Consider the following 22149-nt stretch of genomic DNA (forward strand, 5'->3'; position numbering starts at 1 on the left):
ACGTTGCGGTGGAAAGTTATATATTCGTTTCATCCCGTGCTTCGGGGGTTAACATAAAGTCCGTTTTGTGATTCTGCACACTTCACACTCCCACCACTTTTGCTGTGTGTAGTATCAGCTGGTGTTGTTGTTACTGGGATTTGTATTGTAGTTGTTGTTGATGTTGTTATTGTTGCTGTTATTATTGTTGTTCATATTGTTGATGTTGTTGTTGTTAGGGTATTGGATGCCCAGCTTCGCAATGCTCTCCGGCCAAGTGAATGGAAGTTATGAAAGGAACTGTGATGTGTTGAACAAAAGCTGAAAAATGAACTAACAAATCGAAGAAAGAAAAAAAACAGGACAAATGTTGCGACAGGCGAAAGAATGAAATGGAAAGAAACTCGACGGATAGAGAAAAACTATCAAAAGAAAACTAATAACAACGAATGCTCGGCAGCGCAAGGTGGTGTTCCGTGAACGACTGGGCTGCTCCATCTGCGTAAAAAATTACCCATGTGGACTAATATTTCTTTTTTTTTGTAATTTGTTTTGTGTGTGAACATAAATACCCACAAAATGGGTAATATGCAGGAGCAACAGACGAAACATATCACTCATATATTCGGTAACACACACGTCCCGTCTGTTCTGCTCCTGTCCTGGTTGTAGTTGGGTATGAATGTGTGTTAGTGGATGATGTTTTTATGCGAGAGAGAGAGAGAGTGCGTTAATTTTGAAAACCAATAAATTTAATGAACGGTTATGAATTATTGTACACACTAAACAAATATTACTTAAAACTAGAGTTCAAATGGGCCATACACAAATGAAGAAATTTTCATGAGATATATATATAGAGATCGATAAGGATATATAGTAATCTTTTTGCATTTTGTTTGTAGCTGTTATGACTGAGATTGGTAGTTGAGGTCGATTTTGTATTTCTATTTCCTGTTGTATTGAACAAAACAATGAACAATTTTATTATATTCGGTTTGTTTTGTTTATGTTTTTTGCTTGTTCTTGTCTAGGGTTATTTGTTACTAGACTTTTCGTTGCGCAAATGAAGCTACGGAGCTTAGAAGTTCTACGGAAACGTGATCGGTTATACATAGCATGAAAGGCTCGGGCCTATATGTTGAGCTACTTGCAAAACAAAGGGATGTGCAGATCGAGAGAATAAGTTGTACGAGTTGTTGGATGTTGGTCGGTTTGAGCTAATGATGAGCTAAGCTGAGAAGACTAGTGGTTAGTTCAAAAAAACGTTTACGTGATCGCTAGTTCAAGGGTTAAATGGGTTGATGTATGCATCAAAACGAACATATGAATACAATACCACTAACGGCATGATAAACAGTGATAGTGAACATTTGTGGTTTGTTTGATTTATTATTGCAATTGCATTTAGAAGAAGAAAAAAAACAAAAACCAAACAAGTGGGGAAAGGGCGCAAACGGCAGTCGAGCGTAAAAGGTGCTAAATTATTACAGTTACAGACAATTGTTGGTGAAAGCAAAAGTTAAATTAGCGAAGAAGATAGTAAATATTTAAAAAAAAATATATAAATACGAATACGAAGGATAGGAGAATTACACACACACACAAACACACATACACAACAAAAACTACTACTTTAAATTAATCTCCCTACACTGACATGCTGTCTGTTAGCAGAACAACAATGGTAACTGTATAGTTTCATACTCTCCTCAAAATCTATCTAAAACCCTGTACCTAACAACATTTTGCGATGCTTTCTTCATTTATTGCAGAAAGCAAAAAACGATACAAAACAATCCACAACGTGAGGCTTGTGTGTGCACTCAACCTCGTGTAGATTGGTGCTCCCGGCAGAAAGAGGAGGGCATCTAAATTAATTCACTATTTCGCATCACTCCCAATGACATTCTCCCACGCCAGCAATCTGTCAGTGCCAGTAAATGGCAGACCTGCAGCACAGCAGTCAAGCCAGGACAGACAGGAGCAGGATTTGATTAGTGTTTTAATGCTTCGCCCGGCAGGGAACAAAACAGTAAACAGACGTTCATCTGCGCCTTCCCATTTCGTCTGACCAACCAATAGCCGCTCCTGTTCCCGTTCGCTAGCCCATCGATTCGTTGTAACTGCGCCTACCGACATATTGCAATGTCGGGCGCAACACGATCGCCACTCAAGCAGCAAGGGGCAGTAAAGGAAAGGCGAAGGCAGCATAACAACTGACCAACCAGAAAGGCACACTCGAGACGGATGTGACCGGAAGTTTAGCGAGGCCGGAAACGACAACAACCGCCCGCTGGTGTCAACGGTGATAGTGGTGGCACGCTGCATGGCTAACTGGTTACCTCTTCCCGGGTACGCTAACGTTTTGCAGACCGTTGTCAACAGATTGTACAGATAATTGGGTTTGGGGTTTTTCTACTTCTACTTCTCCTTCTTGCTTCTGAATCGATGTATCGTGCGGCATGATTCAGATCCCAATGGGTTGATTTTCCTTTTGCTTTTCCCAGGACCACGCACGTTAACTTGCAGTTAGAGACTTCATCGTAAAAAGACCCTATACTATCATTGGGCTGCTCTGCGGGAAATGCGCGTTTAGGGAACATCGGACTAGACGAACTAGAAATCATGCTGAATGATTTCATTAACATTTTATTACACACCACCAGCCGGTCAACGCTGCCCAAGCTGCCACACGTCGTTAGCCGTCGCGGGGGAAGGGTTTTTATGCCCGAATGGTTAATTTCCCATGATCTCCGGATATGCGTGTTATGAGTTCACACATCGGATTTGATCAAATTATAGATTGCCAGAGTAACACGACAAAGTACAAGCCGTTGTCTAACTGTGATGCACAGCTGACATTTTGCAACTTCATGCCTTGTATAATGTATGTACACTTATCGAGAGCTAGACAATAGAACATACTCGATTACGCGATGGTGCAATTTTAAGTAACTAAGAACTAATTTCAAACTGAAAATTTCATGCCAACATAACTAACCTATAAGTCTCATTTGGTAAATATATTTAAGGCAAGTTTAAAGGAATTGTAAGGAAAGACAGATTTTTTTAAATTTTGAAGAATTTGATAGAAAAGAGCAATCTTTGGAATGACGCAATCTTTGCTTGAGTTGTGTAGATCTATAGAACAATCAGGGCATTTTCCTGCATTTTCTTGAAGTAATACAGCTTATTCTCAGTTGTGCAAACGCAATTTAATTCAAACACAGATATGAAATGTGAACAAATAAACGTAAGAAGAGAGAAAGCTACGTACAACATTTATCTATATATCTAAGAACAGAAGAACAATAAAGTTGAGCGGCATATTAAATGCTGATCATAAAATATGAATTTTAAAGCTAATATAGTGGAAAGTCTATTATCTACTAAAGGAATAAGGTAATTAAAACTAAACATAAAATAAGCACATTTGACCACTCTTTAGTGTTTTTAGCCTTTCAATTCGTTAACTCTACGGAGGAATTACTAAAACACTAGCCAGTTAGATCTTGGTCGAAGCAATAAATATGTAAATAAAATAAATCAATGTCCAATTTTTAAGGAAGTGCCGACAAGGTGGCCGATGATGTGGGTCAAATGCTAGGCAAAGAACATGCTCAACATTTTCTATTCGTAGTATTATAAGTACAGAACGGTATTTGTGTTCTTTGACTGTCCAGTGTGAAACACTAAAACATCAGTGCTCTCTAAAATCCGATCGACATAACCACTCTGTCCATTATTGCCCGCAATTGCTCTCTATTATTGCGTCTGTGACACTATCCAACTCTCGTTCCTTTTCTCTCGCCCTTCATTACATTCGTACAGCTTGGGGGATTCAAATTTCAATCAATTATGTATAGGCCCATTTACCTAATATACCTTGACCGGTCCTCCTCATCGGCAGCATCCGTCGAGCCGGCAATACCTTGACTAGCCTTCTCGGGCGACGTGACCAGACCCTCGTTCGTGATGCCACCGTTTTCGTCTGTCTGGTTCGCCTTCCGCAGCCCTGGAATCGATGGCATCGAAGGCATCGCTGGCATGGCGGGCATCGAGACCGTCGGGATCGCTGGCATCGAAGGGATCGAGGCATTACCGAGCCATCCCGTCACCTTCGACGACACACCAGAGAAAACACCACCTTTGGTTGGGCTATAGGGGAGAGAAGAAACAAAGTGATTGAAATATGAGAGAAGATGCAGTGAATGGAGGCACCGAAAATTGTTTGTTGTGTGGCTATAAATATAGAAGAAAAAAAAATCCATGAAAATTTTAAAATTGCGCAACCTAAGAACCACAATCGAAAGTAAAATATAAAGGATACATCGATAAAAGGGGGGGAGAGTGAAGTTGAAATCATATAAGAGCGCATACCACAAACACCAGCATCTTTCCAAACCAAACGCCGCCCCCCAAAAAGTGCTGAAGTGTGTCTAAACTTTCTATCAACAAACAAAGGCGAAGCTAATAAAAATGAAATGGAATGAAGACATTATGCAGTCAATCTAAAACGCTTCTAAAAGGTCGGACAAATATTTATACACAGCATCGCACCGGAATCTCAACACCGGAAGCTGTTTGCAAAGGCCAAATGGGGAATCAATCAAACGGTATTGAACCCAAAAAGAACAAAACACATTCACAGCACACTATTATGTTGACCGCTATGCAACAATGTTTTCTTCTTTGAGTTGTACTACTAATAAACAAACCAAATAACAAAGTAATTTAAATAATAAATTTACCCAAAATATAACGCAGGAAAAAATCACAATGTCCTCAAAGCCAAAACCAATTAAAACACAAAGAACAAAAAACCTGGTACAACCTTAGGGACCAAAGCAATTGAAACACAACAAAGCTGTCTCCATGCTACCAAATTTATCGGAATATCAACAGGCCGATAAATCATCAGCAGCAGTTTATTGATTGTAATGAACTATTGTCTACTTTACATCCTTCTAGCGATAGCATCAAGCGTTAACGGTTGCTCGCCGTACCAAGCATTGTTCTATGGCATCGCCCTTTTGTTGCATTTTTTGCTGCTCTATAATCTGTTGTTTAATCTTCACCGTTTAAAATATCATCAAACAAAGCACGTACCCATAAGTATCTTTAAATTTATGGCCGAAAATCAATGATCTGCTCAACCAGCCAGCCAGCACATATCCATCCCATCGTGCAAGCCGGAACGGTTTACAACAAGCTTTGCTGGGTTCGCAAGCTCCAAATGATTCAAGAAGCTTAGCGTAGTAATGTTGAATCTTATTGTCGCTGTCCGGGCATAAGTACTCATGCCCAAAATATTCCAAATCGAACATTCTATTCACTCTCTCGCGGACGTGATCATAATCGCAAATTATGTTTCACCAACCCTCCTGCCATCACATGAATGGCCGACTCTTTGCCCGGAATGGAAATTCGGAAATCGATTCCGTTTCAATCGTCTTACGAGCCCACACTAACACGTACGGGTGGGGTAAGATAGTGTCATGCATTTGAAATTATTTATGTTTTACCAATTAGAAAACAGCATGCTATTATGGTTCTACTAATAAGATAATATTTCCATATTTATATAGCACAAAATAATAAAATATGTGTACCGGCACTGAAGTAATAATAACCCACCTATATAAAAAACAACTCTTTTAAAATAATCAAAATAAATGGTAATAATAGCAAACTACCAATACACTGCTCATAACAATATATTCTATATTGATTCCTAAACTGAAAAACACCTTGCGTCTCCATCGGGCATTATTCTGAGATTAAGTATAAATCAAAGTGAAAATATAAAATTGTGTACATTATCGATGATTCGTATTTCTTTTTAATGGTTGATTGAATGACATTTATAGCGGAAGTCGGATTTTGAAATTTGAAATTTGGGACAAATTAAAGTCAAACTACAATGAAGAACAAATTGAATTAAATAATAATTTGTTTTTGTAATGGATTTTTTGTTGCAATTTATTTGTTTCTGTTTACTGTTTGCAAATCTATCAATATCTAACAAAAAACATCTGTTTAAGGTCTGGCAATTCTCTCTGGTTTCATATAATCAAGTCTGAATCTTTGACACGCTTTTGTATATGCCACTAACATTAAAAGACTAATGAAAAAAAGGTTTTATCATTTATTAAGAGTAAAATTAGATGAATAATAACAATATTACAATTACAAAACCATAGAAACAATAGTTTAATGTAAAAAATGGTACTATTTTTTTAAATGCTGGTAATTTAGTTGCAAGTAGCTTTATTACGCGAAATCAATGTTTTCGTCGCTGGAAGAAACAAACCCATTAAACATAGAACAGTAGGCAAATGTAATGATGTGTTGTTAATGTACTATTGTTTCTTGTCAACAAAAAAACGATCCATTTTTATGCAACCCCGATGGACGAAGAATGCGGAAATCCATCAACGCATGGCTGAGACACGATACGTCCTTAATCCTTTTGGGTAGAAATACAACAACCACTGCTGGGCAAGACATCATCATTTCGGCACTCCACTCATAAATCGGCTCACGGTTCTACCTATAAATTACGCTATTTCGTATAAACGGTGTTGTTGAAACCGGCCAGCTCACTTCAGGAAAAAGATCACCTACACGACTCGAGTGGGACTCGCTTTGCGTTTGATAGCTGCCAGTTACATAACTTTTCTACTGTCGGTACGAAACGCCCAGGAAGAACATCTTTTACCGAACAGGGCGATATGTCCTCCTTTTTACTGTCACCCCATATTGGGATACGTTGGCAATATATAGCGTAGAACGGAAATGAAACAGCTAATAATACACCGCACATTCGATGGGCACACAGGCAATCCGAAATGGCTGCAGCTCTACGACCATAAGCAGTCACAATCGTTGTTTCTGCTTCATCGTGCCTCGCACAGTCGACAAACAACACGACAAGTGTGGAGGAAAAATAAAAGGAGCAAACGGATTATCCTCCATATGAGATAAGGTGAAGCCATCCGTCCGTGCGGGATTAGTTGACAGAGGTAGCGCTTCGTTGAGTTTTTTTTTTTAAATTGGCATAGCCTTTTGTGTAGTAGTTATTTAACATGTATTTTACTCATAGTGTTTAGCTTACAACATAACACAGAGAATTGGCTGTGGGGATTTTTTTATGGAACAGGATTTCAGTTTTTTCGGGCAAAAATTGTTATCCCGAATTTAGATTATATAAAAAAATCGGATTTAAAATACAATTGCACATCATACGTGGAAGACGGAGGACGAAAATGCCGTATCGATTGCGTCACGAGAAACAAATATACGTCATAAAATAAGCAATAATTTGATAATAAACATGCCTGACACACGACTGATGTACTCAAAATAATGTAATTTATTTTCGGCGAAATTTGGAAACCATTTTGCGCTACACGACATGTAAAATGCTCGATATTGGCAATGACGCCTGTAGAATCGGGTAATCTAAAATCAAATTTGATCTCCCACAAGTGTGAGTGTATGTGCGTATATCATTTCAAACGTACTTTTGCCTGAAGTGGCAGCTGCTGTTTTTTTTCAGTAGCTATCAAAATATTGACGAAAAAAGCACTCAAAAGTGCCCTTGAAACGCTTGGAGCAGATAAATCAAACGAACTGATGTGACGACGCATCCAGTTCTGCCTGTTTCTTTCCCTGTTTTTTTTTTTGTGCAGAAATAGAAATAGGAATGAAAAAAAAAGTAAAAAAAAGTAGAGATGTCAACACAAATTTACATCAAACAATCCTGACAATATTAGGACGGAAGGTGACGATTTTTTAAGAAAAACTTTCTTTTTCTTCATGACACCATTTGTGACCTATTTTCTGTCTAAAATTTTCGCAAGGTAAGGAGAGTCGTTTTCTTACGCCTTTGTTCCTAAAAGTAACAAAATGAACTAAATACAAAAATCTAGTTTGAAAATAAAATGTATTTTTGTTAGTTAAACACTGTCTTTCCCATGTACGAAAGCATACGCGTACACGCATAATACTTGGTTGGAAAATGTCAAAATTCGAGAAAGCTCGCACGTGAGCAAAAAATAGAGCATGTTTAGGGGCAACTTTTCAAGGAGGGCAAGAGCATATATAAAGCGAGAGTAAGAGAGAGAGAGAGAAAAGCGAGAGCAAAAGTGCAATACCACTGAGCATACTGCGACTGAGGCGAATATCCAATTACATCTTTACCCAGAGAGCCAAACACCATAACGACGACAACGGTTTACGCGAGAAACCCGTGGTGGAGAGAAAATTTTATGTCATGTGATTTGAATTTTCCACCATGAGGAAAATGCGGTTCTAGTAATGAATGCCTTTGCAAATCCATTATGTTGGCTTTTGACGCATATTAATAAGAGTAAAATAGCATTCATTTCCTTCGCAAGCCCATTAAACGACATCTTTTACAATAATGCACCGTCACTTCTACGTTTTTTTTGTTGCTTTTGTTCATTACTCACCTTTTGTCACCACCATCACCACCCGCTGCAGCGGCAGTTGCATCTACTGGAGCTGCAGTCGGCGCTGCGGTAGCACCGGAAGTAGTCGCTGTCGCAGTGGTTGCAGCCGAGTTCGGGGGTGTCGGGACTTCCTCGTCCTGCGGTTCGCCCTTAGCCGCTCCAATCCACGAGGTCACTTGATTCGTTAATCCGGAAAACATGTTCACTGCAAACAAGGGTAGGAAAACGTTTGGATAGGGGTGCTTCTTCTTACTACTACGCTCTCGGTTTAGCTACGAATGTGCAGGGGATGGTGCCAAGAAACGGCTTGCTAATCCGACAGCCCTTAAAGGCCCTTAAATTTTGACAGCCCTTAAAGTACCCTTCAATATTATTTAGCCCAAAATTTCCTCCACACCCACTGTCTATAGAATACCGTAGAAGTAATTATCGCACGTTCACTATACAAAACGTCACTTCCTGTATTACAAGTGAAAATACAAAACTGAAGTCCTTTCGCTAGACTGACTAAAAGCTACCCTTCATATGGTGTCGATTTCGTAACGAAATAGGTACTAAGACAACTTGGACACGTTACGGTTTGCAGGGCTTGATGAAAACCAACTTCAGCACGTTTGATGATCTCCTGTGCACGGGGGGGGGTATAACTCTATTACACGATTGCACCACAGGCTATTTGGATGGCGTGATGCAAAGGATCAAGCCAAGGACATACGATTTTATCTTTAAGGAGAACACACACACACCTCTCGCCTGTATCTCTTCAATGGTAGCAAGAACTAGACTGGATGCTGCTACCGAGATGACTTTACTGTATCGGCAATCCTATCTTTTCCTATGAAAAGCCAACGCAATGGTTACTTTGCTACTGCCACGAACAGAATATATGGCTGTACATCTATCCGAAGCTTGCGTGGAAACGCTAGAGAGCGAGAGAGATTTCTCCCTGCCATTTCTCTGATCCTAGTTGAGGAAATTTTGTTTCTTTTTCTTCCTCCTGTCACTGCGGGATGTCTATTGTTCGCGCGCCACGAATAATACAAACACACGCCAACGCATACTCTGGACCCGAACCTCACAGAGGCTCTTGGCCGATCTTTTACGAGCGCGCGCCCCAGAGAGCGGACGACAGTGTGAGGACAATTTTCTTTCCTTTCCAACGAGGAAGTTGTCCCCGAAGCTCCTGTTTCAACAAATACCGGCAATCGGGACGGGAAGCGTAAAGGAGGCATGGAAATGGGGCAGAAACGAAAGGACAGTAGGAACAAACACGAAAGCGACATGCGAAGAAAGAGCTTTTTGTCCGACATCCACAAAAATTCTCTATTCCGTCGTTGAAGTTTTTCACACCATGAACACCGCACACATTTATACACCCACACACACACACTCGCACACCTACACACACACACATCTATGCACATTCACAATTATTTCCCAAGCAAATAAGGGAAGATTTATTACACCAGAGTGCTATTTCGCCTCTAAGTGGCTATCTCGATATGGAGAAAGCAACGCAAGGTGAACCATAAAAGGAACCTGTTTACACAAAGGATTCTATGCTAGGGAGCTCTACGCATAACTTTACACTGAGAAAAAAGTCGATGAGAAAAGATGCGAAATTTTGTTTTTTTTTTGTTTGCCTATTGTTGTGGACGGAATCAAAGTTGCGCAACATTGTGCTCTGGGCCGCTCGCTACGTGCGACGGTTTTCAGACGCTAGAGCTGTCAACAACCACGTGCAGCTAAAGGGCGCAGCCATCCAAAAAGTTAAAGTTATAACCAATTTGCCAGCACCATCAGATGTCAGTGAAGTAAGGTCATTCCTCGGAGCAATCAATTATTAAGGGCGCAGCCATCGCGATCCTTCCGAGGACCGAGGTCGGGACGACGACCTCGGGGTGACCGTTGACATACACTTCACTGCAGGCCATCCGCGATAAGAGGTGCGAGCGCGAGCATTAGGGACTAGCGGGCGTATAGGTTTTTTGTATGTAAAGTTTTATTGCGTTGTACATCGTTATTGTAATATAGTGTTTTAAGTACTTTTTATCCTGGTGTTCGGATTGTTTATTTACGTGTTAAAGAACTTAAAAGTGGCGACGAGAAGTATTTTCCTCATCAGTGTGTAGAACCTGCGTTGTAAAAAAAAAGAAAAAAAACTGCTCCTTCTCTAACTGAAAAAAACGCGCAGTGCAGTGAAATTGTTTAATAATTAAAAAAAAAAAACCTATTCAGTGAGTGTAAAAGAAAAAAAAAGTATATAAAAAGGATCATCAGAACGTGTGTAGTAGGATAGCTAAGCTCAGTAGCTTGATTGAAAAGTTCGTGTACAGTTCGGTTTTATTTTTTTTCCTGTCGAGGACAATTTTTTTTTCTCTCTCTGCAAATAATTTATAAAATGAATACCAGTGGTGATGAAGAAAGGCGCTCTAGTGCGGGTTTTAATGTGCAACCGACGCACCAGCTACAAAATGGTTCTGGAGAACCATCAGTGCAGCAACCTCCATTACAAACGCCGCCATCGGTGTCGATGGATAGTTCGTCGATGATGCAGATCTTGAAATTAATGCAGCAACAAATGGCGCAGCAGCAGAACATTTTGGCGCAGTTAATGCAGCAGCAAGGGTCAGGCCAAAGTTCATCCACAACACCGGAACAAATCTTGGATTCGTTGTGCAGCCACATTAAAGAATTTAAATACGATGCTGAGGCTGGAACGACATTTGCCGCATGGTACAACCGCTATGAGGACCTGTTCGAAAGAGATGCTGCCCGGTTGAGCGACGAAGCAAAAGTGCGCCTTCTCATGCGCAAGCTAGGAACTCTTGAACATGACCGGTATGTAAATTTTATCTTGCCAAAGTTCTCACGAGATTTTTCATTACCAGAGACGGTCGCAAAGCTGACAGATTTGTTCGGAACTAAGGAGTCCCTGTTACATCGACGGTTCAAATGCTTAAATACGGTGAAGGGGAAGACGGAAGATTATCTAGCGTACGCATGTCGCGTCAACCGGGGTGTAGTCAACTTTGAGTTAGGCAAGTTGACGGAGGAACAGCTTAAATGCCTTGTATTTGTTTGCGGGTTGAAAGATGATAAGGATGTGGAAATTCGTCAAAGACTGTTAGTGCGGATCGAGGAACGTCCTGAAACCACCCTGGAGCATATTACAACCGAATGTCAACGCATTATCAACTTAAGACACGACAGCGCAATGATCGAAAGAGAGAACACCGAACAAGTCTATGCAGTAAAGACATAAGCGAATGCGTAGCCTCTTGTGAGAGGTGTCAAGCTGTTTCAAAGTCACCTGCTCATTCAACTCCTATTCCTTGGCCTAAACCTTCATCACCATGGCAGCGTGTGCATATCGATTACGCTGGCCCTCTGGAAGGGGACTATTTTTTAATTGTCGTGGATGCATACTCAAAATGGCCAGAGATTGTAAAAACATCAAGCAATACGGCATCGGCGACTATAGCAATTCTACGAGGAATATTTTCACGTTTTGGAAATCCAGTCACGCTTGTAAGTGACAATGGCACGCAGTTTACTAGCGAGATTTTTGCTGATTTTTGCGCTCACAATGGCATAGAACATCTGAGAACAGCACCATTTCATCCTCAGTCAAATGGCCAGGCTGAGAGGTTTGTAGACACGTTCAAGAGATCGATGAAAAAGATTAGTGCAGAAGATACATCACTTCCGGAGGCATTGGACATATTTTTACAAACCTATCGATCGACTCCAAATCCGTCCACAGAAGAAAAGAAATCACCAGCTGAGCTCATGTTAGGTCGTAAAATGCGAACAACTTTGGATCTGCTTCGTCCTACCTTAAATCCATTTAAACACAGTGTACCTGAGAAGGTGAGAGAGTTGTCCTGCGGAGATTTAGTGTACGTCAAGACATACAGCAGAAACATTTGGAAATGGGAGCCAGCAGTCATAACCGGAAGATGTGGCAACGTTATGTATGAAGTTGTAACCGGTGATCAACGTACACTTCGAAGGCATGTAAATCAAATGCGTAGGCGTAACGGAAATCAGCAGCATCAGCAGAGCCGCTCTTCGAAACCCTTAGCTCTGGATGTATTTCTGGATTCATGGAATGTAATGCACGAGCCACCACCGTTGCTTGACGATCAGTGCACTCCATCACCTGTTCAGGCGCCACCGTTATCGTTATCATTGGCTCCAACAACGTGTCTTCCATCACCGAGTTGTTTGTCACCATCGTCATCGTCGACTCCACCATCGTCTACAATACCGCCTGAGTCTGCTATCACATCGTCTGCGTCCTCGCCATCGTCATCGTCCAATTCGGGTTCAGTCTACACTTCCTGTTCACCTACATCACCTGAAGAGTCTCCAACAGATGAACTAGATGACCACAAGGAAGAAGAACAGCTGGTACAAGTACCACGTAGGTCTTCTAGAAATATAAGACCCTCACGTTGGTTGGACCAGTACCAGCTATATTAACAGGGGGAGATGTTGTGGACGGAATCAAAGTTGCGCAACATTGTGCTCTGGGCCGCTCGCTACGTGCGACGGTTTTCAGACGCTAGAGCTGTCAACAACCACGTGCAGCTAAAGGGCGCAGCCATCGCGATCCTTCCGAGGACCGAGGTCGGGACGACGACCTCGGGGTGACCGTTGACATACACTTCACTGCAGGCCATCCGCGATAAGAGGTGCGAGCGCGAGCATTAGGGACTAGCGGGCGTATAGGTTTTTTGTATGTAAAGTTTTATTGCGTTGTACATCGTTATTGTAATATAGTGTTTTAAGTACTTTTTATCCTGGTGTTCGGATTGTTTATTTACGTGTTAAAGAACATAAAACCTATTGATTTTTAACCACTCGATCCACACACACACACACACTGGTCGTGTCACAACCGCACATGCGAGGAACATATGCGTTCTTCCTGTTCGATCTGTTCGATGGTAAACTTGCCACCCACAGTGTAGTTGTATGGAAGAACGGTTGCGATTTTTTCAACATAAAATAATCGAACAACTAAGCATATCGTACCGTTACGATCAAATCCGGAAACGACAGTTGAGGAGATTAAAAAAACTGCTTCCGTTCACTGGTACTGGCAGTCAAGTTGGCTAAATCGATCGAGTTAGGTCTGTTCCAACAGGATGCCGAACAACGAATAAACTAAGCCGAGGCAGAGCAAAACCCCACATCCGCTGTGCCGTCGGACGTGTGTGTATGTGTGTGCGATATCCTGTTTCGTCCTTTTGCACGTAATTTATGCTGGAGAGCTTTCAAGTGCTTTCCACCAGCATTGCGCATTCGCTGTTGATGCTGCCCCAATCGCATCGATGAAAAGCGTCACATGCACGTTGGGGCATGCACACATGCGGACGAAAAGCTCTGGACAGCTTCACGAACACTGCTTCACGGCATGGAAGCTTTACGGAAACCACGAACCATTGCGCTGGCATTTGGGACGGTTTGCTTGCGGAAAGGACGCCAACTGGAGCTATGGTGCGGAGCTGTGGTGTTCACAGAACACAAAATACTCCCAGAGTGTTCGCCCCTTCAGCACTATGAATCGTGCCACATGACATGCGTACTACGAACGGCCGAACCGATCGAACTGTGATGCGTGTCGCGCTGAAAACGAAAAAAAGAAAGAAAGAAAGACAGAAAGAAAGAAAGAAAGAAAGAAACAGACACAGCGAAGAAAGTTTGAAATGGAATGAATTATTAGCCCAATGACATGCTTTAGTTACATCGGAGCTGAAACATCTCCGACCTTTGCCGGTATTTTTATGAATGAAATCGAATATTTTGTAGCAGTGATGCGTTCTGGTCATTCAGACCATTAATGCCAATGGAATGCTGGTTAATAATTCAAACTCATTCGCCACCACATGAGAGCATGATTGGCTGAACGAAGAATGTATGTACACAATTGGCCACAGCTTGGCTGTGTCGTACATGTGACGCGCGTTTAGTGGGCTACATCCATAAATAATCCTATTATTACTCTTCTGGAAGCTTTCGGCGCAGATGAACCATTCACGGCCAGCCGTTTTCAGTCGCCAGCTGTTCGAATAACATTAAATTGTGTGAATCTCCTGTATATCGAAAATGTAATACATGTTCTATCAGCGATAGGATCGATCGAGCGAATGAACACAACCGAAGGCTTATTAGCAAATTGTTTAATTTGATTTCAAGCCAATCGATAACCGATTGGGGAACTGAAGTTTCATACAATGATGAGCTAATGAGCTTGAACGAACGGTAATGATGTGTTAATCACACCTCTGTTGACTATCCTACATCACCACGTACTTACTGCACCATGGGGCTTTTGCGTCTATCCTTTAGCTATCGACCCTTCTACCCCACTCTGCTAGAAAAGCTAGCATCGAATTCTTTTTCGGTCGTGTCGCTCGGAAATGGAAGGAAAGAAAAATCAATAACGGTAGGAAGCAACCGTGCCCATCCTGGTGGAACTGTACATACTAACTGACCAACTAGCTGCAGCGACGTTGGCTGTGCGTAAAGCTAATACTACAGAAATATTTGCAATTATTGATCCGTGCCTTAGGTGCTACAGTTACACAGCTAAACCCTACGCTAAGGATTGTTTGGAATTTCATACTTTTCGTTGATTTGTTTGATTTGAGTTGGCCAATTTTGCTCAGTCCCACCAACACTCTCGATCACACCCCCCTGTTGAAGCGGAATTTCCTGCTCAGGAAATCAATATATATGTCGCTGGCGTCAGGCGCTTACACGGTTGCGTGTTGCTGGTGAGACAAACGGTTGTACGGAAACACTTTACTGCACCTTGCAACTTGCACTACGCACTGAAAAGTTTGCTGTTTTGCACCAACTACACCAGGAAAGCCACTCTTCTTGCTGCTCACGAACGTTTCGAAACGCACAATGAAAACAACTTTTGTACTGCTCTTGATAACAATGACAGCTGTTTTGGTGGCTGCGTTTATACTGTCGTGTCACAGTGTGTACGCGGAATGACATACGTGACGTGGTGTTTGTTTTCTAAAATTCGATTTAATTGTTCATTAAACCTTTAATAAAATTATCCATTGTCATCCTATTTCCTGCATGTTTTTTATCTATCTTCCTCAATACAATTCCGTTCAATCGCGTGTATTGGCTGGATGTTTTATGCTCATGTGCCCCTTGTATGTACCCAGTCTCAAGTGACAGCTGAATGGTCGCCTTCGTCGTCGTGTATCGGAAAAGCGCAAACGTTGTTTACCAAATGAAAATTTAGGATATTCCGTGCTTGCCGGCAAGACAACAAAAAAACGAACGTATTGAGCACAGTCAGAATCGTTCAAAATGCATCTCGGCGCACAAAAGCTAGCTCTTAAACAGAAGTAAGTTTTCACATGATTACCATTTTTTCTTTGGCGATCAGATCGGCCGATAACAAATTGTGTTTGTCTCCTTTTTTCTACAACTCTAGAGAAGCGAAACTTGCGGCTGCATTCCCCAAAGGAATACGGTGTCAGAAATGTTTGGAATTTGGGCACTGGAGCTACGAATGCCAAGGCAAACGAAAGTATCTCCATCGTTCATCCCGTACCCAGGTGTTGAAAAAGAATTTAAACAAAATTGGCTCCAAAAAGTAAGACCCGAGACTTTTTACCAGATACACTGCCGGCATCGATGCTAAATTCTTATAAAACTCATTTTCCTGTGCATTTTATGTTTTTCTTTGAAGTGGTGATGCCGCAACGGGAACTAAAGAATCATCGGATGCAATAAAAAACAGCACAAAACCGTCGTCCGGTGGGGAGACTAAGAAAAAGGCAGCATCCGACGATACATCCGACAGCAGTGACGATAGCAGCGGCAGCAGTAGCAGCAGCGACAGTAGTGATAGCAGCACCAGTAGCAGCGATTCAGGTAGTAGCAGTAGTAGCGACGATGGCAGCAGCTCTAGCGATAGTTCCTCCAGCAGTAGCAGCTCTAGCGGCAGCAGCAGCAGCAGTGATGATGAAGCTTCCTCCTCGGAGGAGGACAGAGTGGCGAAGAAAAAAACACGACTAACCAAGCGGAAAAAGGCCACAAACGGAAGCCAGAAGGCTGGAAGCGATAGAAAAACGAAGGAAAGCAAAAAAGACACAAAAAAGGGGAAAAAGGTTGCAAAGGACGATAGTGCTAGCAGCAGTGCTAGTGATAGCAGTAGCAGCAGTAGCGATAGCTCCAGCGACGACTCTTCTGCCTCGGAAAACGAGCGTAAACGAAAGAGAAAACGGCGAGCTAAGGAGGGCGAATAGTGCAAGTTTCCGTGTTGAGAACGTCCACATACCGTTGCTATTCCGCACGGCTAAAAGGGCGATCGTCTTCTTGCTAACGATATTTCTACCCTAAATGCCATGAAATTGCTGAGCATCATCTACCCTTACGGTGCAAGGTAAGTATGCAGTCCCCGAATCTACGTGTAATCCCCCCCGACATACACACGAAACTATCTGTTCTATGTAAGCTTATAATGTCAGGATGTCACACACAACACACATTTATTATTCGTAAAGTATTCCTTACCATATTGTACAAAAGCGTAAAATGAGAAAATGTGTAAAAGAAATAATGGTGTAAACGTTAATAAACTTTAGCCGACTTAAAGCTAGTTGCGCAGAAAGAATGAACTCTACGGCTCGGCTGCTTCCGGAACCACCTGGACGATCACCTTACGTTTGGCGTCGTAGGTGAACCCATTCTGTCGGAACAGTTCGCTTTCGAGGAATGGTTTCAGGTTGAAAATGTCGATCGCCTTCGCCCGCTCGGACAGATCCCGCTCCATCACCTCGACCACGGTGGTTCGGGGCCGCTCACCCTCCGCCTGCTTACCCCGCCGTCCGGCCTCCTTGCAGCGCTGGTACGCCAGCTGGTCGAGCGTGAGCTGGCGAAGAATGAAGAACAGCAGCTCCGAATGATCGCGCTGGAACGACAGGTACTTCTGGAAGGTGGCGCGCATCTTCTTCATTACGCTGAACTTTTGCGCCTCGATAAAGCTTTCCAGCATCATGCGGATGGCCATGTTCACGTCCACGTCCTGCACCGTGTCGCGCAGATGCATCCGGGCGTGGGCTTCCGACATACGAATGACACTCTCGATGTGGCGCACCGTGATCGGCAGTGATCCGGTCGAGAGCGACTCCTGGCGCAGCTGCGAGTACATGTTAGCAATCTTGTCCTGGTCCATGTTCGACAGCTTCGGATGGACGTTCTCCTTCGCGTACACGATGTATTTCTTCAGCAGGTCCTGTGGGATCTGCATCGTGTCCTCCGGTTGTGTGTCGGGCTCTTCGGCCTCCTTCGAGGGATGATGCTTGATGTGCGAAGCAACCACGAACTCGGCCAAATGCTTATCCTGCATCGGATCGAACTCGTCCTTCACCACGCACAAGATGTCGAAACGCGACAAGATCGGCTCGGAAAGGTTCACGTTCTCCGAGAACGTCATGCTCGGGTCGTACCGTCCGCCGATCGGGTTGGCCGCAGCAATCACCGCACAGCGGGCCTGCAGCGACGTAACAATGCCCGCCTTCGAAACCGAAATCGACTGCTGCTCCATCGCCTCGTGGATCGAGGTACGGTCCTGATCGTTCATCTTGTCAAACTCGTCGATCAGACAAACGCCCATATCCGCCAGCACCAGGGCGCCCGCCTCGAGGGTCCACTCGCGCGTCGTTGGGTTGCGCCGTACGTACGCCGTCAAACCGACCGCCGAAGCACCCTGGCCCGTGGTAAACACTGCCCGCGGTGCAATCTTTTCCGTGTACTTCAAGAACTGGGACTTGGCCGTTCCCGGATCACCGCACAGCAGAATGTTGATATCGCCGCGGATTTTGTGCTTGTTGCCCGGGTTCTTCGATTCGCCCCCGAACAGACACAGCGCTAGCCCTCGCTTGATGTACTCGTGACCGTAGATCGACGGTGCCATGCTCTGCGTGATGCGATCGCTGATGCGCGGATCGCGGCTCAGACGCTGGATTGTCGAAATGTCCTCGTCGGTCAATGAGGCCACCACCTGCTTACTGTCCTTCACCACCAGATGGTTCGCGATCAGCACCGTTGCAAACACCGGAAAGCCCTGCTCCGTGTTGAGCGATCCGTCGTAGTTGTTGGTGTAAATGCCCGTCACCTCGATTTCATCACCCGGTTTGCACTGATCGCACAGATCGGCCAGCAGCACGCAATCCTTGCTGCGGGGTATACGTCCGGCCGGAATTCTTCCCGGAGACTCCTGGAGCGTGATCTTCTGATAATTCCGGTACAGCGTCTGCTCCATGTTGATCGAGAACGGACCAACACTTTGACACTCGGGACAGGAGCCGGGCTTAACTTCCGTGTTCTGGCTCTGCACGAACGGTCCCAGCACGTAGCCACACTTGACGCAGTCGTACTTGATGACGGAGAGCTGCGGCAGCACACCCGTCGTTGCCGTGACAACGCCCAGTGTGCGCACAAGCTGGTTCAAATGAAGCTTACGGAAGGTGCGCAGCTCCTCCACTAGCGGAAGATCGGAAATGCGCACATGAATCTCGTTCGTAACACGCTCGTACGTCGGGTACAGGCTCAGCACCATCTCCTTGGCCACCTTGTCCAAGATATCGAGCATTTGGAAGGGCGCCTCGGGCAGGAAGTACGCCAGCACATGCTGATTGTGCGCCAGGTCTGAAAACGACACTACAAAGCTCGAATTGTTCTGCTCACACATGCGTCGAATGCGCTCCCGGTACACATAATGGCCCTTATCGTCGACGAAGGTGCGCAAGAAGCTGTTGAAGCGGTTCGAAATCTCTGTCCGTGGGCCCAACATTGACACCCACTCCTTGATGCTGTGGCCCTTTGTGTCCTCGAGGTTTTCAATCGATTCTACCATCTCGGTGTCGGTTTCCGTTTCGGCTCCGATTTCGGCAGCCTTTTCAGCGGCACGCCTTTTGGCCCGCGGGATATCGTCTTCGTCGTCGCTCTTGTCGTAGAAAAGATCGCGATGATCACGGTGCACTCCGGCATCACGGTCTCGCCGGCGCATCTCTGCTTCGGCCGCTGCGCGATCCGCCTGCGAGATGTCGCTGTACTCTTCCGTATCCAAATCGTCCATGTCGTACCGGTCGAGATGGGGCGCAGGGCGATAATCTGCCTCCATATTATCCCCAAACAGCTCTTCCCCGTCCGCCTCTTCCTCATCGTAAATCTCGTCACGGACGGTAGTGTCGCCAAGAATTTCCGCCTCATCTTCAAACGGCTCGAAATCACCGACCGGAGAAGTGGCCCCGGACCGGAAGTTTCGTCGATCCATATCCGACGGTACGTTTGGTGCTGGGGAGCTTGGTGTGTCCTGCAAGTGTGTACATGCGCACATTAGAACCATCAGTATATTGACATTAACCGTCTAAAATGGCTTACGATCTTGAATCACAGCTACTTACCGACATCTTTAGAAGTGTTAACAAACCAATAAACTGCTAGAAATGGTAAAAAAATAACGCTATAACGTGGAAAATAACAAACAGCACAACAGAAACAGCTCTACACAATCTGTTAACGCCAAGCAACAAAACGAATGCGCGCGCAATTTTGACATGCGTCGTAGCGGCTGACATCTGGAATAAGACCCAACTGGCAAACGAGCTCAAAATATCCCAACGGTTGACGATAAATACCGGAAAATGTCCCACTATGTACAGGTAATTTAAGGGTATATTACACGGAAGAAAAAATGTACATCTGCAACTAGAGTAGCGCGGTTATTGCGTTTTGAAGAATCAGCTTAAATAGAAGAATTATTTGAAATTACATTTGCTTCCGCTAGATGTGGTAAACTGGTGTTTTAAATTGAATTTGATGGATTTTTTTTAAATAATGTATTTTATAAATCTCATGGATGACATCGAAACAAATAGAATTTGGCGTTACTCCAATATCTGCATGGGTGAAATATCATTTATTTTCATCAATAGGAAATTTTGTTATATGAACATAATCTTCGACACTGTCCAAATCTGACGAAACCTCCTTGGCCGTGTTCGAGGAGGAAAGAGGAGGCATGATCCCAAGCGCCACAGATTAAGCTTAAACGACTGGAAAATTGAATATCCATAGAAAAAAAATGAAAGCTCCACAAATAGATAGATAGCGATTAATAGATGGCGTATTACAACTCATCATTATATTGCTATCCTTTTCTTGCAATGTGTTTCGACAAGTTTCATCTTATCATGACCTATATAGCCTTATAACTTTCTGAGCAAAAATCTATATGAATGGTCGTGTGGTCAGATACGTGGGTATCAACACCAACGACCATTACTCAAATCTCACTTGTTACAGCCCAAGTGCCACAAATCCACTAAACGACCACTAAACGGCTTCTAAACGACTCAAGTTCTCTACCTAAACGGAATATAGAAAGACTTAGTTTAGCAGACGGCAAACGACTCATGCATTCTAAAAATAGCAAAAAAGCTGGTGGCGCTCTCTGTTGGTGGGATACCCCAACCAGTTGAACTTCATCGCTTGGAGGAGAGCTTTCTCATTTCCTCTGTACTGTTGTATGGTTTCGCATTGAAGTTATGCATCGCTAGAACTAGAACGGCGATACAATTGTTTAAATACTAAACTCCAATGGAAACTACCAGCACTCCCAAGCGCCACAGATTAAGCTTAAACGACTGGAAAATTAAATAACCATAGAAAAAAATGAAAGTTCCACAGCTTCATTGGTTTGATCAATAGATGGCGTATTAAAACTAATTATTATATTGCTATCCTTTTCTTGCAATGTGTTTCGGCAAGTTTCATGACCTATATAGCCTTCTAACTTTCCGAGCAAAAATCTATATAAATGGTCGTAAATCTATATAAATGGTAAACTCCTAAAATACAAAATGCATGACAGGCTGCAAAAAAAAAGAAAAAAAAAACGCCTAGAACGGTCACATAAGATTTTGTTGCTTGGGTGGATGATGTTCGAAATTTGATTCGAAAATGTTATAATTGACAAGGTACAGCAAAAAGGTGTTTGTTTTAAATTTTCTATACATACCTTGCAGAGCAACATTTTGATTTATCAGTTTCTAAAATTAATTGCGTAGATTAAAATATGTTTAGATTTAACACATTACCGTTGATTAAAATAATCAGCAATGAGAAAATATAAATTAAATTTAATGAAAATTGCCTTTTTTTAGTTTAATCAACTCATAAGTTTTTACATTTTTCTATTTGAAATCGTTTTTGATAGGAAGTGAAATAAAGTTAAGAGGTATGTAGAAATTAGAAATTCGAATTTGTATATACCTCACACATACACCTTGACATCCTTACACATACACCTTTTCTATATGTACATCTTGTTTGTGCGATCACACCTAGGTTTAACCCTACCAGCATTAAACGGCTTTGAAGGCATTCAGAAGGCATTTAAGGCCTTAGTCGCCTTAGAAGGCGAATAAAGATTTCAACCGAAACTTTCACGGCTGTAACGGGTTCTCTTCGAAATCTTTCAACTTTTTGATTCAACGAAAACAGATAGCTTGCCGCCATCTTAGCTTGTTTATATACTGGTTTGGCACCCTCACCAACGTAACTGCCAAATAGAGCAGTGACAACGCTTTTGGTTCCGAACTGAGAAAGCGTGTGTTCAAATCCTGATTTTTATGATTTT

The 22149-nt window shown here is 43.1% G+C and overlaps 3 protein-coding genes across 10 annotated transcripts in view; 1 reads left to right on the top strand and 2 right to left on the bottom strand.

Annotated features, from left to right (window-relative positions):
* LOC1274117 (synapse-associated protein of 47 kDa) overlaps positions 1-15425 on the bottom strand; it is a 32795-nt gene extending 17370 nt beyond the window's left edge. For 2 of the 8 annotated variants that reach the window (XM_061650221.1, XM_061650223.1), the window contains exons 1-3: positions 15097-15380; positions 8460-8664; positions 3859-4140 (exon numbers count right to left, since the gene is read on the bottom strand). In XM_061650221.1, coding sequence (XP_061506205.1) covers positions 3859-4140; positions 8460-8664; position 15097 — 488 coding nt within the window. In that variant the 5' untranslated portion in view covers positions 15098-15380. Of the gene's footprint in view, positions 1-3858; positions 4141-8459; positions 8665-15096 lie in introns of all 8 variants that reach the window. The other 6 variants (XM_061650217.1, XM_061650216.1, XM_061650219.1 and 3 more) reach the window with 5 other exon arrangements.
* Positions 15426-15453: 28 nt separating this feature from the next.
* LOC4576827 (zinc finger CCHC domain-containing protein 10) lies at positions 15454-17115 on the top strand. Its single transcript, XM_001230897.3, has 3 exons — positions 15454-15844; positions 15934-16095; positions 16192-17115. Exons 1-3 carry the CDS (start codon positions 15807-15809, stop codon positions 16748-16750), a joined length of 759 nt encoding a protein of 252 aa, XP_001230898.2. The 5' UTR covers positions 15454-15806; the 3' UTR covers positions 16751-17115.
* On the bottom strand, positions 16956-20088 carry LOC1274119 (DNA replication licensing factor Mcm2). Its single transcript, XM_313198.6, has 2 exons — positions 19913-20088; positions 16956-19821 (listed from the first exon to the last, which is right to left on the bottom strand). Exons 1-2 carry the CDS (start codon positions 19916-19918, stop codon positions 17125-17127), a joined length of 2703 nt encoding a protein of 900 aa, XP_313198.6. The 5' UTR covers positions 19919-20088; the 3' UTR covers positions 16956-17124.
* Between the last annotated feature and the right edge of the window lie 2061 nt (positions 20089-22149).

Source organism: Anopheles gambiae, chromosome 2, assembly GCF_943734735.2.
Source record: "Anopheles gambiae chromosome 2, idAnoGambNW_F1_1, whole genome shotgun sequence".
Classification (NCBI taxonomy): Eukaryota; Metazoa; Arthropoda; class Insecta; order Diptera; family Culicidae; genus Anopheles; species Anopheles gambiae.

Excerpts from the sequence above, each read along its gene's own strand:
- LOC4576827 (XM_001230897.3), top strand. The coding sequence starts at position 15,807 with ATGCATCTCGGCGCACAAAAGCTAGCTCTTAAACAGAA. Across the intron at positions 15,845-15,933 it reads AAGCTAGCTCTTAAACAGAA|AGAAGCGAAACTTGCGGCTG; the intron begins GTAAGTTTTCAC and ends CTACAACTCTAG. Across the intron at positions 16,096-16,191 it reads AACAAAATTGGCTCCAAAAA|TGGTGATGCCGCAACGGGAA; the intron begins GTAAGACCCGAG and ends TTTTCTTTGAAG.